The sequence below is a fragment of the Cajanus cajan genome, chromosome 8, assembly GCF_000230855.2.
Source record: "Cajanus cajan strain Asha chromosome 8, NIPB_CcT2T_4, whole genome shotgun sequence".
In the NCBI taxonomy this organism is placed as follows: Eukaryota; Viridiplantae; Streptophyta; class Magnoliopsida; order Fabales; family Fabaceae; genus Cajanus; species Cajanus cajan.
This window is the reverse complement of record NC_138524.1, coordinates 27,376,985-27,390,132: the sequence shown is the minus strand read 5'-3', so window position 1 is coordinate 27,390,132 and position 13,148 is coordinate 27,376,985. Positions and strand designations below refer to the sequence as shown.

At 39.2% G+C, this 13,148-nt stretch overlaps 1 protein-coding gene across 1 annotated transcript; it reads left to right on the top strand.

The window, feature by feature from the left end:
- Positions 1-586: 586 nt before the first annotated feature.
- Positions 587-2,632, top strand: LOC145950370 (uncharacterized). Its single transcript, XM_083061460.1, has one exon. The coding sequence runs from the start codon at positions 587-589 to the stop codon at positions 2,630-2,632; it is 2,046 nt and encodes a 681-aa protein (XP_082917586.1).
- Positions 2,633-13,148: the final 10,516 nt, after the last annotated feature.

Genomic DNA, 13,148 nt, shown 5'->3' with positions numbered 1-13,148 from the left:
AAATTTAACTTCAAAAAGACTTCTTTCATTTGAAAAGTATTGTTTTTTCAATAATTTTTCCTAATAAAACTTGGTAAAACTTCTTTTAATCATCTCGCCATATGATCTTAGTTGTGGCATGCATATATAATTAAATACCTGTACGGGTAGGGGCGTTTAGCCACCCTCTTATCGGTTACCGAGGGACCGAATCAGGTGGCCGATTGCCAATCGGTCACCTGGTTCGGCTTATCTCTATTAATTATCTTTAATAAACCATTAAAGGTTAATTAGCTGATTAAGAGGTATTACCTGATACGGTAAGTTTTTACAGGGCCCATAAGGTCCAGGGCCCACGATTGTCAGCATAAATAGCTCAGGTCAAAAGGTAACGTCACTGTTCATTAATTACCCTAGATATTCGTGCTTGTCTTGACTTGAGCGTTGGAGTGCCTTTTGCAGGTACCAACCCTTTCACTAGCGTATCGGATTGGAGTTCTCGTTCGGCCTTTGGACTACTAGAAGACTTAGTGTACCCATCAGACAGGTACATTTGGCGCCCACCGTGGGGCCGAACGGAGAGTTAGAAGATTAATCGGATTACGTTATGGCGATTACTAGGAGAACAAACACGCAAGACCACCAACACGAGAATGAAGAACATGTCGAGGTTGTTGACGAAATGAATCTTTCTGACACTGTTCGGCTGTTGAGACAGGAAATGGAGATCATGAAACAACAACGAGAAAAGGATGCAAGGGAACTTGCGGCCTTGAAAGCTGAAAACGAGGCCTTAAAAAAGGATAACATGTCATGGAGACCCTCTCAAGCGACAAACACTCAAACTCAAGGATCTTATCAGTCCCAGGCAATTCACACCTCGGTTCCCCATGCTTCGGCACCAGCACCTGAAAAATTCCATTCGGCCCTCCCCACAGTTGGTCGTCCTGCAGATGCGGCAACTATCGGATCGCACCGACATCCTTTCACCCCCTCTATTATGCAACTCCCCCTAATGGACAATTGGAAATCTATGCCTATTGACAAATATGATGGTACAACAGACCCTGACGAACATTTGGATGTTTTCTTGACGCAGGTAACTTTGAGCACCACGGATGATTCAACGTTGTGTCGAATTTTTCCAACATCCCTCAATGGCAGGGCCTTACGTTGGTTCACTCGGCTCCCTCCCAATTCCATCGACTCATTCAACACTTTATCGTCTCAATTTACTATTCAGTTCGCTACGAGTCGCCCTCACAGCTTGACGTCTTTGTCGCTGGTTAGCCTTCGGCAAGACAAGAAAGAGTTGCTTCGAGCTTTCATGGATCGGTTCAATAAGGCAACCTTGGAGATCCGCGACCTTAACCCCGCTGTAGCGTTGCATCACCTTACAACAGCCTTAAAACCGGGGCCGTTTGTTAATAGCATTTGTAAAAAGCCTCCGTTGGACATGAATGATTTAAGGAGAAGGGCTGATAAGTATATGCAGATGGAAGAGTTGGCGGAGTATCGTAATCAGGCCCGAGCTGAGTCGTCGAGCAAGGTAGAAAAGCAAGCGGAACAGTCATACAGGGGGAGAGGGAAGGAGATATCCCTTCGGGATCGGCCTACTCGGGGTCCAAAGTATAATCAATATACTCCCCTCAACGCTAGCCGTTCGGCGGTACTTGAACAAGCTTTAACCTTAGAAGTATTGACAATTCCAAAGCGAGCAGCCACACCACCACGTGCGGATACTAGTAAATCTTGTCGGTATCATCGTAATCGTGGACATTCTATTGACGAATGTGCAGCCCTTAAAGACAGAATTGAAGATCTGATTAAGCAAGGCAAGTTGCATAATTTTGTGGATCGGACGGGATCGTCGCATACTCGATCATATCAACCCAGGAATCAAGATCGACGTAGACAAAACCGTTCCGATAGAGCCCCTCGTGATAGAAGCAGGTCACGAGAAAGAAGTAGGTCGCGTGAACGAAAGGATTCCATGGCACCATCCCATAGGAGGGTGATCAATACTATTGCAGGAGGGTTTGCTGGTGGAGGCTCAACTTCATCGGCTCAAAAGAAGCATCTTAGAGCAATTCGATCGGTTAACGTTGTTCATAGACAGTCTTCACGAAGGTTACCAGCTATAACCTTCACCGATGCTGATTTCAAGGGTATTGATCCAGAGCAAGACGACCCGATGGTTATTAGCGTGGAAATTCACAATTGCATTGTCAAGAAAACATTGGTTGATCAGGGTAGCTCGGCAGACATATTATACTGGAATACTTTTAAGCAGTTGGGTATTTCAGAAAAAGAATTGCTCCCTTATGATGACCCGTTGGTCGGTTTTGCAGGAGAAAGGGTCAGCACCCGAGGTTATATTAAACTCTTTACACGCTTTTGTTTCGACGAACAACAGAGTAGAGAGGTTCAAGTGAAGTATATCGTGGTGGAAGCTAGCACTTCGTATAATATCCTCCTTGGTAGGCTGTCCTTGAATGCATTAGGGGCTATTGTTTCAACACCACATTTAGCGATGAAGTTTCCATCTGATCAAGGGAAAATAATTACAATTCATGCCGATCAAAAAGCCGCCAGGGAGTGTTATTATGCTAGCCTACGGATCGCGCCGTTGGAGGAGAAAAAGTCAAAATAAAAAAGGATTCATGCTGTTAATACTTCGGTACTCAGGGAGGAACTTGCTTGGGATCTTGACCCAAGAATGAACAATGAGGAAAGGGTGGAGCCAGTAGAATCTAAAGTACAATTTCAGATCGGTGTACATCCTTCTCAGGTTACATACATCGGTGCGGACATGACCGAGGAGAGTCGTTCTGCCCTGTGCAAGGTTATATTGAAAAATAAAGACCTGTTTGCATGGGTCCCTTCGGACATGCCTGGTGTAGATCCTGAGGTCATGTGTCATAAATTGTCAGTTTGTGCTGAAGCAAGACCAATTGCACAACGAAAACGAAAAATGGGAACGGAAAGGAAGCTCGCAGTGGAAACAGAGGTCGCCAAATTGCTCGATGCAGGTTTCATTCGGGAGGTTCATTATACTACATGGTTGGCGAATGTGGTGATGGTGAAAAAATCAAATGGGAAATGGAGAATGTGCACTGATTATACTAGCCTCAACAAGGCATGTCCTAAGGATGCCTACCCGCTCTCGAATATAGATCGGTTAGTTGATGGAGCGTCCGGTCATGGAGTTCTATCTTTCCTTGATGCTTACTCGGGGTATAACCAAATCCCTATGCATCCCCGTGATGAAGAGAAGACCGCATTTATAACCGATTCGGCCAATTACTGCTATCAGGTAATGCCGTTTGGGTTGAAAAACGCAGGGGCAACATACCAAAGATTGATGAACAAGGTTTTTCAACACCAAATAGGCAAGAACATGGAGGTGTACGTGGATGATATGGTTGTAAAATCCAGAAACATCGATCGGCATGTAACGGATCTTTCGGAAGTGTTCCAACAGTTGCGCAAGTATGACATGAGGCTCAATCTGGAGAAGTGCGTGTTTGGGGTGTCCGGAGGCAAATTCCTCGGCTTCATGCTCTCGGCGAGGGGTATTGAAGCTAATCCTGACAAATGTATGGCAATCGTCAACATGGTAAGCCCTCGGAACCTTAAGCAAGTGCAACAGCTATCAGGTCGGCTTACAGCTTTGTCACGATTCCTTCCGTGTTTAGCTTAAATAACAAAACCAATGGTGGGGTTGTTGAGAAAAGCTAAAAAATTTGAATGGTCTGTTGAATGTGAAGAGGCTTTTCGGACTTTAAAGGAGCGTCTCGGGTCGCCGCCTATACTCTCTAAGCCTGATCCAGAGTTACCAATTGTGGTCTATTTGTGTGTATCAAACGATACAATAAGTACAGTCCTAGTTCAAGAAAAGGAAGTACAACAACCCATTTACTTCATCAGTCGCATGCTACAAGAGGCTGAGACAAGGTACCAGCTCTTGGAAAAAGTGGCACTGGGACTAGTACACACCGCTCGGCGCCTCTGGCAGTATTTCCAGAGTCACCATATCGTCGTTCGAACTGATTGCCCGATAGCTAAGGTATTGCGTAAACCTGAGTTGGCAGGAAGGATGATGGCTTGGTCTATCGAGTTATCGGAGTTCGACATCGGTTTTCAGCCTAGAGGGCCGATCAAGTCCCAGTACTTGGTGGATTTTATCAATGAGTTGCAGCCGAGGGGTTGTTTCATAAATGATTTGTGGACGATACACGTAGATGGCTCCTCAAACAATCAGGGTAGTGGAGCTGGTATAATTTTGGAAGGACCAACAGGATTGATTCTAGAGCAATCATTACAGTTTGCGTTCAAAGCTTCAAATAATCAGGCCGAGTATGAAGCGTTGTTAGCAGGTTTAAGGCTTGCACGAGAGATCGGAGTTAGCCGATTGGAATGCTGGACCGATTCAAAAGTTGTAGCCGAGCAGGTGAATGATAATTTTTAAGTGAAAGATGCGAACTTGTTAAAATATTATCATCTGTTTCAAAAAATGCGTGATATGTTTGAAGAAGTTCAGGTAAAACACACCCCAAGAGAACACAATGAGAGAGCGGATCAGTTGGCTCGGTTGGCAAGCAGTACCAGAAAACCTGGACAGTTGAGAACCACGCTTCACTTGGATCTTGAAGCACCGAGTGTGGTAGCTGCCGAGTGTTTGGCAGTGCAGGACTCTGCTCGAACATGGATCATTGATATAGTGGAACATCTTGAACATGGTAAATTACCGTCGGATCCAACGGCTGCTAAAAAGCTCCGAACGCAGGCTGCTAGATATATTGTGGTTGAAGGAGAGCTATATAGAAGAGGATTCTCGGTTCCGTTGTTAAAATGTGTTGATAAAGAGCAAGCCAGTTATATAGTGAGAGAGATTCATGAAGGGATATGCGGTTTTCACTCGGGAGGACGAACTTTAGCCACTAAGGTGCTTCGGGCAGGATACTATTGGCCTGCTCTCAGGGAAGATTGTGTAACGTTCGTAAAATATTGTATATCATGCCAACGGCATGGTAACCTTATTCATGCTTCAGCTGAAGAACTTCATGGTATTAGTTCACCCTGGCCGTTCGCAATGTGGGGTATGGATATTCTTGGACCCTTCCCAATTGCCAAGGGTCAGTGCAAATTTTTGCTAGTTGTTGTAGACTATTTCACGAAATGGGTCGAGGCCGAGCCACTTGCTAGTATCACAGCTGCTAATGTTCAAAAGTTTTTGTGGAAAAACATCATTACTCGCTTCGGCATTCCATATGCACTTGTAACTGATAATGGTTTGCAATTCACCGATCAAAAACTTAATCGGTTCATTCAGGATCTCGGCATCAAGCACAGGTTTACATCGGTAGAACACCCGCAAGCCAATGGGCAGGCCGAAGCAGCAAATAAAGTAATACTTGGTGAATTAAAGAAAAGATTGGGGGATGCTAAGGGAGCTTGGGCAGAGGAGTTATTAGAGGTTTTATGGGCTTATCGGTGCACGCCTCAGTCCACGACCAAAGAAACACCTTTTCGGCTAACATATGGCACTGATGCCATGATACCTGTTGAGGTAGGAGAACCATCTTTTCGGCGACAATATTTTGATGAAAATACCAATGATTTATCTCTCCGAGCTGAGATTGACATGGTCGATGAAGTACGGATCAGAACAGAGATTGTAGCTGAAGCTTGCAAGCAAAGGATGGCTCGTAGGTTTAATTCAAACCTTATTAAAAGGAGTTTCCAGGAGGGCGACTTGGTATGGAGAGTGCAAGGATCGGCAAGGCGTAATTCGAAAGAAGGCAAGTTGGCGGCTAACTGGGATGGTCCATTTCGGGTACGACATAATTTGGAAAACGGCGCATACAAGTTGGAAGAACTCTCAGGCAAGATCATTCCCAGAACGTGGAACGCTTCTCATTTGAAGACATATTATAGCTAGTATATATTGTAAAAGGACCTTGTGTAAACAGATGGTGTACTCTTTTCCTTGATCGGTCTTTTCTCCCCTTACAAAAAAGTGAAAAAGGGTTTTGGCCGACAAGGTTTTTAACGAGGCACCCATTAATGAAATTACTTCAGTTCTTCCATTCTATTATGATTTTTTGATAATTCTTAACAGCTACTTAAGAATCTCGCAACAGGCTTCCCTCCCGAGTTGTTCAACTCGGCTAAGGATGTGCCTCAAATCTCGTAATAGGCTTCCCTCCCGAGTTGTTCAACTCGGCTAAGGACGTGCCTCAAATCTCGCAACAGGCTTCCCTCCCGAGTTATTCAACTCGGCTAAGGACGTGCCTCAAATCTTGCAACAGGCTTCCCTCCCGAGTTGTTCAACTCGGCTAAGGACGTGCCTCAAATCTCGCAACAGGCTTCCCTCCCGAGTTGTTCAACTCGGCTAAGGACGTGCCTCAAATCTTGCAACAGGCTTCCCTCCCGAGTTGTTCAACTCGGCTAAGGACGTGCCTCAAATCTCGCAACAGGCTTCCCTCCCGAGTTGTTCAACTCGGCTAAGGACGTGCCTCAAATCTCGCAACAAGCTTCCCTCCCGAGTTGTTCAACTCGGCTAAGGATGTGCCTCAAATCTTGCAACAGGTTTCCCTCCCGAGTTGTTCAACTCGGCTAAGGACGTGCCTTGAAAATCCTACCAAGAATACAAAACCGAAGTAAACCTGTTCGGATTTGTCAAGAAAAGGCACAAATCCGAAACAAGTCTGTTCGGTTTTGTCAAAGAAAAGGCCCAAATCCGAAACAAGTTTGTTCGGTTTTGTCAAAAAAGAACACAAATCCGAAACAGGTTTGTTCGGTTTTGTCAAAATAGAGTACAAATCCGAAGCAAACCCGTTCGGATTTGTCAAGAAAAGGCATAAATCCGAAGTAAACCCGTTCGGATTTGTCAAAGAAAAGGCCCAAATCCGAAGCAATCATGTTCAGATTTGTCAAGAAAAAGAACACAAATCCGAAACAAGTTTGTTCGGTTTTATCAAAAAAGAACACAAATCCGAAACAAATTTGTTCGGTTTTATCAAGAAAAGGCACAAATCCGAAACAAGTCTGTTCGGTTTTGTCAAAGAAAAGGCCCAAATCCGAAGCAATCATGTTCAGATTTGTTAAGAAAAAGAACACAAATCCGAAACAAGTTTGTTCGGTTTTATCAAAAAAGAACACAAATCTGAAACAAATTTGTTTGGTTTTATCAATAAAGAGCAAAAAATCCGAAACAAGTTTGTTCGATTTTGTCCAAAAAAAGAGTACAAATCCGAAGCAAACCCGTTCGGATTTGTCAAGAAAAGGCACAAATCCGAAACAAGTTTGTTCGGTTTTGCCTAAGAAAGAAACATGCCCAAGGCAAATCACTCCAGTTTTACTAAGTATAAATTTAAGGCAAAGTCCTTCGGTTTTGTTTAAAAAAGAGTACATTTGAGACAAATTACTTCGGTTTAAGAATTTGGAGTACGAATGGTTATCTTAATTAAAGACAAATACTTGAAAATTAACTGAGTAAAGTGAATTTCTGAAGAGAAATATCATTGCATTCAAAAGAAGAAGGCTCTATTGGCCTCCAGATTACAGAAAAATTAAAAGTTGCAGCAAAGAAAAACCTAAACGCTACTCTTCAGGAGTGTGGGCTAAGTCAGCCTGGATGGCGGTTTCGGGATTTCCCTCGATCTCAGTATCGGGCCCAGGGTTACCTTCGTCCATCGTGTTCTCTTCAGAAGTTTCAGCATCATCCTCTTCTCGGGGAGCAACATTTTGGTCGGCATCGTCCGGCTCACCTTCCTCGGGCATATCAGCAAAAGACATGAGAGACCCCTTATAGAAATCTTGAGTCATGTCAAACTCAAAACCTTCTTCAAATTGACCAAAGTGCCTAGCCTGCCGAACGGCCTGTTTGAACCCTGCTTCATGTTGAGAAACTATCTTCTCTTTAGCCTGCTCTTTGAGGGCATTATACGCAGCTTCAGCTTCTTCCACTCGGCGACGTCCTTCATTGGTCATTGTTTGAAGATCCAAGCGCAGAGTATCATTCTCTCGCCAAACGGCATTTAACTCGGCAGCTAGATCCTTATTTTTAGCGGTCACCTCTTCATTGACCGAAATCGCCTCGGCTGTAGTCTTTTCGGCCTCCTCGAGACTTTGCTTTAAATTCATGACATCGCCAAGAGGCTCCATGGCAAGGTGATGAGCTAAAGCCAATGAACGAGTTTGCACTTCGCAAAATAACCTCCATTTGGCTCTCACATCCAAGCTTGCCAAAAATTCTTGCCCGAATGGAGAAACAATATCAGGCCGAATCACTGACTCTGCCGGAGCATCTTCACTAAGAAAGGCCCGAGACATCAGTTGAGGAGGCACCACAATAATGGTACGATTGGGAGATAATTCAGGCATTGACTTGGATTTCTTTGATTGCTCCGGTTGATCATCAGAGCTCTTCCTTTTCTTGTGCTCTCGGGTGGTTTCCTTCCCTTTTCTGCCCTTCTTTTTGCGTTCCGGAGGAGGGGGCAGACGGTTATCAGTGTTGGGACGGGGGGAAGATGCAACAGCTGAAGTGCCGATTTCCCCCGATTGCCGAGCCTCCTTCACTCTTGCAGCAAGAAGATGTCGAATATTCAGGTCATCAACACCACTCTTAACCATGATTCCTGCAAGAAAGATTAAGTAAACATCAATAGGAATTAAGATGGTAAAGGTGAGAGGATAGATAGCATACCGATCAGGTCGGCCCACCAACGAGGAGACACTATCAAATTGATAAGTGATTTAGTTGGCAAACGCCGAGGAAGGCGCATTAATAATTTTAAAGCTGTTCGTTCTTCGGCCGTCAGCATCTTTTTCGGTACTACGTCGTAAGGCTGAGGGGTACGGGTCCAGTATAAAGGGAATAGGCTCTTCCCATCATCATCAAAGAAGAAGCGTCGCCCGTTCGGCCGTATGGTCACTCGGAAGAATCCGGCCTTGAAATTCTTATACGATGAAGTAAAACTATCCAACAATAGCCGATCACTGACTCGGCTTAGGGAGTGCCATTTCGCCAAAATAGTCGACCGGGACGAATAGAAGTATAGAAAAAGAAGTGGAGAAGGCTTAATATGGAGACATTTACACAAGTGTTTGAAGCCCTGTAATTGCGCCCAGCTGTTAGGATGCAATTGAGTAGGGGCCACGTTCAACACTCTCAGTACTCCTATAGTAAACTCATCAAATGGTAATTTGACTTTGAGATCCCGAAGAAGACAGTCATATATGTAGAATGATTCCATCTTTCCACCACTTTGATCAAGGCAGACCATGTCAGGATTTGGAAAGGCATTATTTCGGCATGACCGAATCCCAATCGGGTAGGGATTTTCGTGGGTGTTAAAGTTCAGACAGTTAGTGTAATCCAGAAGATTAGTAATCATTTGTGTATCCTGATACCGAGAATAATAAGAAGTGACTTCCCCGTTCACCCACTCGTATCCAGGCACATTAGAGGGGCCATATCGTTGACGGGTTGCTACCCGTTTTGTTTTTTCTTCGACTTCTTCACTTCCACTAGTAGAAGTTTCTTCTGAAGAATCGTTGCCTTCATCTGGTCTTTCGGCATCAATAGGGGACTGAGTCAATTTGGAGTAACTTGATCTACTGGACGAGGACCCCTCGGAGGACGATGACCGAGAGCTGTCAGCCGAAGAACTTGAAGAAGTATCAACCATGGTAATAAAAACTTACCAATTTCTTCACAAAAGCAAGAGGGATAATCGGATCGGCTCCTAAGCACTCGGATTAGCACAACTCGGATTAGAATAATACGTGCGAATGGCCCTACAATCTAACCTATTTATAGATTTGAAGAGAAGCGGGAAATTTTAAAAGTGTTGAAAAATATAACCGTTTGATTTCCAAGATCCAACGGTTATAAACGCACGCCTCTTCATCTTACCCTAACCGCCATCTCCATTTTACCCTTAAAGAAAATTACGCTTTCCTTCAAGGCTGGGGGCAGTGTACGGGTAGGGGCGTTTAGCCACCCTCTTATCGGTTACCGAGGGACCGAATCAGGTGGCCGATTGCCAATCGGTCACCTGGTTCGGCTTATCTCTATTAATTATCTTTAATAAACCATTAAAGGTTAATTAGCTGATTAAGAGGTATTACCTGATACGGTAAGTTTTTACAGGGCCCATAAGGTCCAGGGCCCACGATTGTGAGTATAAATAGCTCAGGTCAAAAGGTAACGTCACTGTTCATTAATTACCCTAGATATTCGTGCTTGTCTTGACTTGAGCGTTGGAGTGCCTTTTGCAGGTACCAACCCTTTCACTAGCGTATCGGATTGGAGTTCTTGTTCGGCCTTTGGACTACTAGAAGACTTAGTGTACCCATCAGACAGGTACAATACCCTTACAAACTTGCTGTGAATAAGTTTTATATGAAAGATTATTTCAAAGGAAAATATTATTATCTTATCCAATTATATCTTTTATTCAATAAAATCATCATTAACCATTTTATCTCTATTTCCCAAATATATCAAATTGGATCCATCCATAAAGTAAAAGATACCAGGACTCCAACCAAAATGGAATTATATATATAAAAAATAACATGAATAAATTTAATATCAAAAGATTAATTTTATTTTATTTGAATCCATCGTAGTCTCTCACATAAAGTAATTAATAATTACATAGATAACTTTGGGGGGAAGGTGAAACACTTATTAACATGGAAAATGACACAAGCAAACTTCTATATCATTGCACACACCCCTTGCGTAGTCTCCATGCTTCGTGCGACAATCAGTAAAACACTTGTGTACTTCACAGGGCAAGTCATACAGTTTTTCTGCACACCTTCTTGTTCCTGTTGCTGTCACTTTTAACGGCCCTTCATTTTCTATGTCAAACATATATAATATTCAATACTAAAACAATTAATGAATCTTAAAACAATGATTGTAAAAATTCTAGAAATTAACACAAATTAGTGATAAGTTAATAACTAACATGAATATATACAAAAGTAAAACATACCAATCCCAATAGAAAGAACAATCACAGTGATGAAAACTACAATGATGGCCTGCTTCATTTTACTTTGATCTTAAAATAATGTACACTTTGCTTCGACACAATTCTTCCTAATGGGTTCATAAACATCTACACCTACATATAAATAATATCATGATTCATACACAATTGATAACCATTTAATGTTCTTTAAATGAATTTATTAATTTTTAATTTATTTAATACAAATATTCGTTTACCTTCTTTGTTATGTCGCGTTCTCTTATTTTCAATAGTGATTTTTTAACGTTTAATGCAGTTTATTATTATTATTATTATTATTATTATTAACATCCTGTATAGCACATGAGTATTTTGAAAATCAAGTAAAAGTTTAAAATTTAAATATGAATATATATATATATATATATATATATACATATATATATATATACATATATATATATATATATATGAGGAGGGTTCAAATGACACCGGTGTAACTTTTACTAAGTGTTACACCGCTTAATAACTTTATATTAAATGTGAATTTTGAAAATCCAACCATTAGATTAAAAGTTTATATCTCTTGGATCATATATGTCAAATTTTGTTAAAATTAAACAACAACTTGAAGGTAATCAAAGTACTTATATTTTAGTATATTTTGAAATGTATATATTACGTCAATTTTGTTTTATAAGAATGAAGTATCAAATTATCTTAGATTAATATAAAATTTGATATATATGATCTAAGAGATATGAACTTTCAATCTAACGGTTATATTTTCAAAATTCACATCTAATATAAAGTTATTCAGCGGTGTAACCCTCCTCTATATATATATATATACATATATATATATATATAAGTGAAAAGTGATGTTATTTATAAATAATGATAAAAAAATGTAAATTTTAAAACTATAACAAAACTTTTTTTATAATTGGAAATAAAATTTAATTTTATTAAAGAAAAATAAATTAAAGATACGAATTTTTAAAAGAATAAATAATATATACTTTATTAATATAAAATATTTTTACACTATTGACAAATTACAAAGTAAGATATATGATAAATTTATTGATTATTATAATAATTACATAAAAAATAATTTTTTAATTAGGAATACAAAAAAAAATTACACTAACAATACATGTTTATTGATCCATTTTCTAAAATAGAGAAAAATAAATAATAAAAACATATTATTTAAATTAAGCCACGTCAGATACATTTATTCATTACTATACCAAATTTTATTTCTACGGATAATCATGACAATAAATTGAGAGAGATTTTACGATAATATTTAGTAATATATTTTTATTTTATCATTAAACTGATAATTAATTACGGACAAATATTTATTATTAATAAATTTTTCAAATATTTGAAATGATTACACATATAATTGTAAATAAAAGTCCTTAACGTTTATTTTTCCATTGAAAACGGATATAATTAATTATGTATAAATATTCTCTTCTTTTTGTGTATAATATATTATCATGATATTATCAAAATACATTTATTATTACAGAAACTTACTCATTTCTCAATTTTTTTAATTAGTAATTTAGCATAGTCTTAATTTATCATTAAATGTAAGAAATTTAAGTTTATTTTTTTACAAAATTATTTATTTATTACAAAATATAATCATCGAATTTGAAAATTACTACATATTACATTAAATTATTATTGTATAATTTTGAAACTATCTATCATGTAAGTAATAATTAATAGTAATTAATAAAATATTTTAATCTAACTTTTTGATTAATTTTGATATATATTAATTTTTTCCTTTCATTTTGATATTTTATTTATATTTATATTTTTTTATTTATATTTAGTAGCAACTTATTTTATACTATTACAAAATTATAATAATTATTAGAAATTATTAAAATATTTTAATCTAATTATTTTCATTTATTTTGATATATTGATTCTTTTGCTTTTCTTTTGATATTTTTTTTATACATTTATTTTTTTAATCTATATTTAGTAACAATTTATTACTAACTTTTTCTTTCAATTTTGATATATTTTTTCATGTAATATATTTATATTGTTGTATTTTATTTTTATATAAAGAAAGATTTTGAGTGACTTTGACAATAATATTTAGTAATATATTCTTATTTTATGATTAAACTGATA

What these genes read in the sequence shown, in the direction of transcription:
- LOC145950370 (XM_083061460.1), top strand. Translation starts at nt 587, where the DNA reads ATGGCGATTACTAGGAGAACAAACACGCAAGACCACCAACACGAGAAT.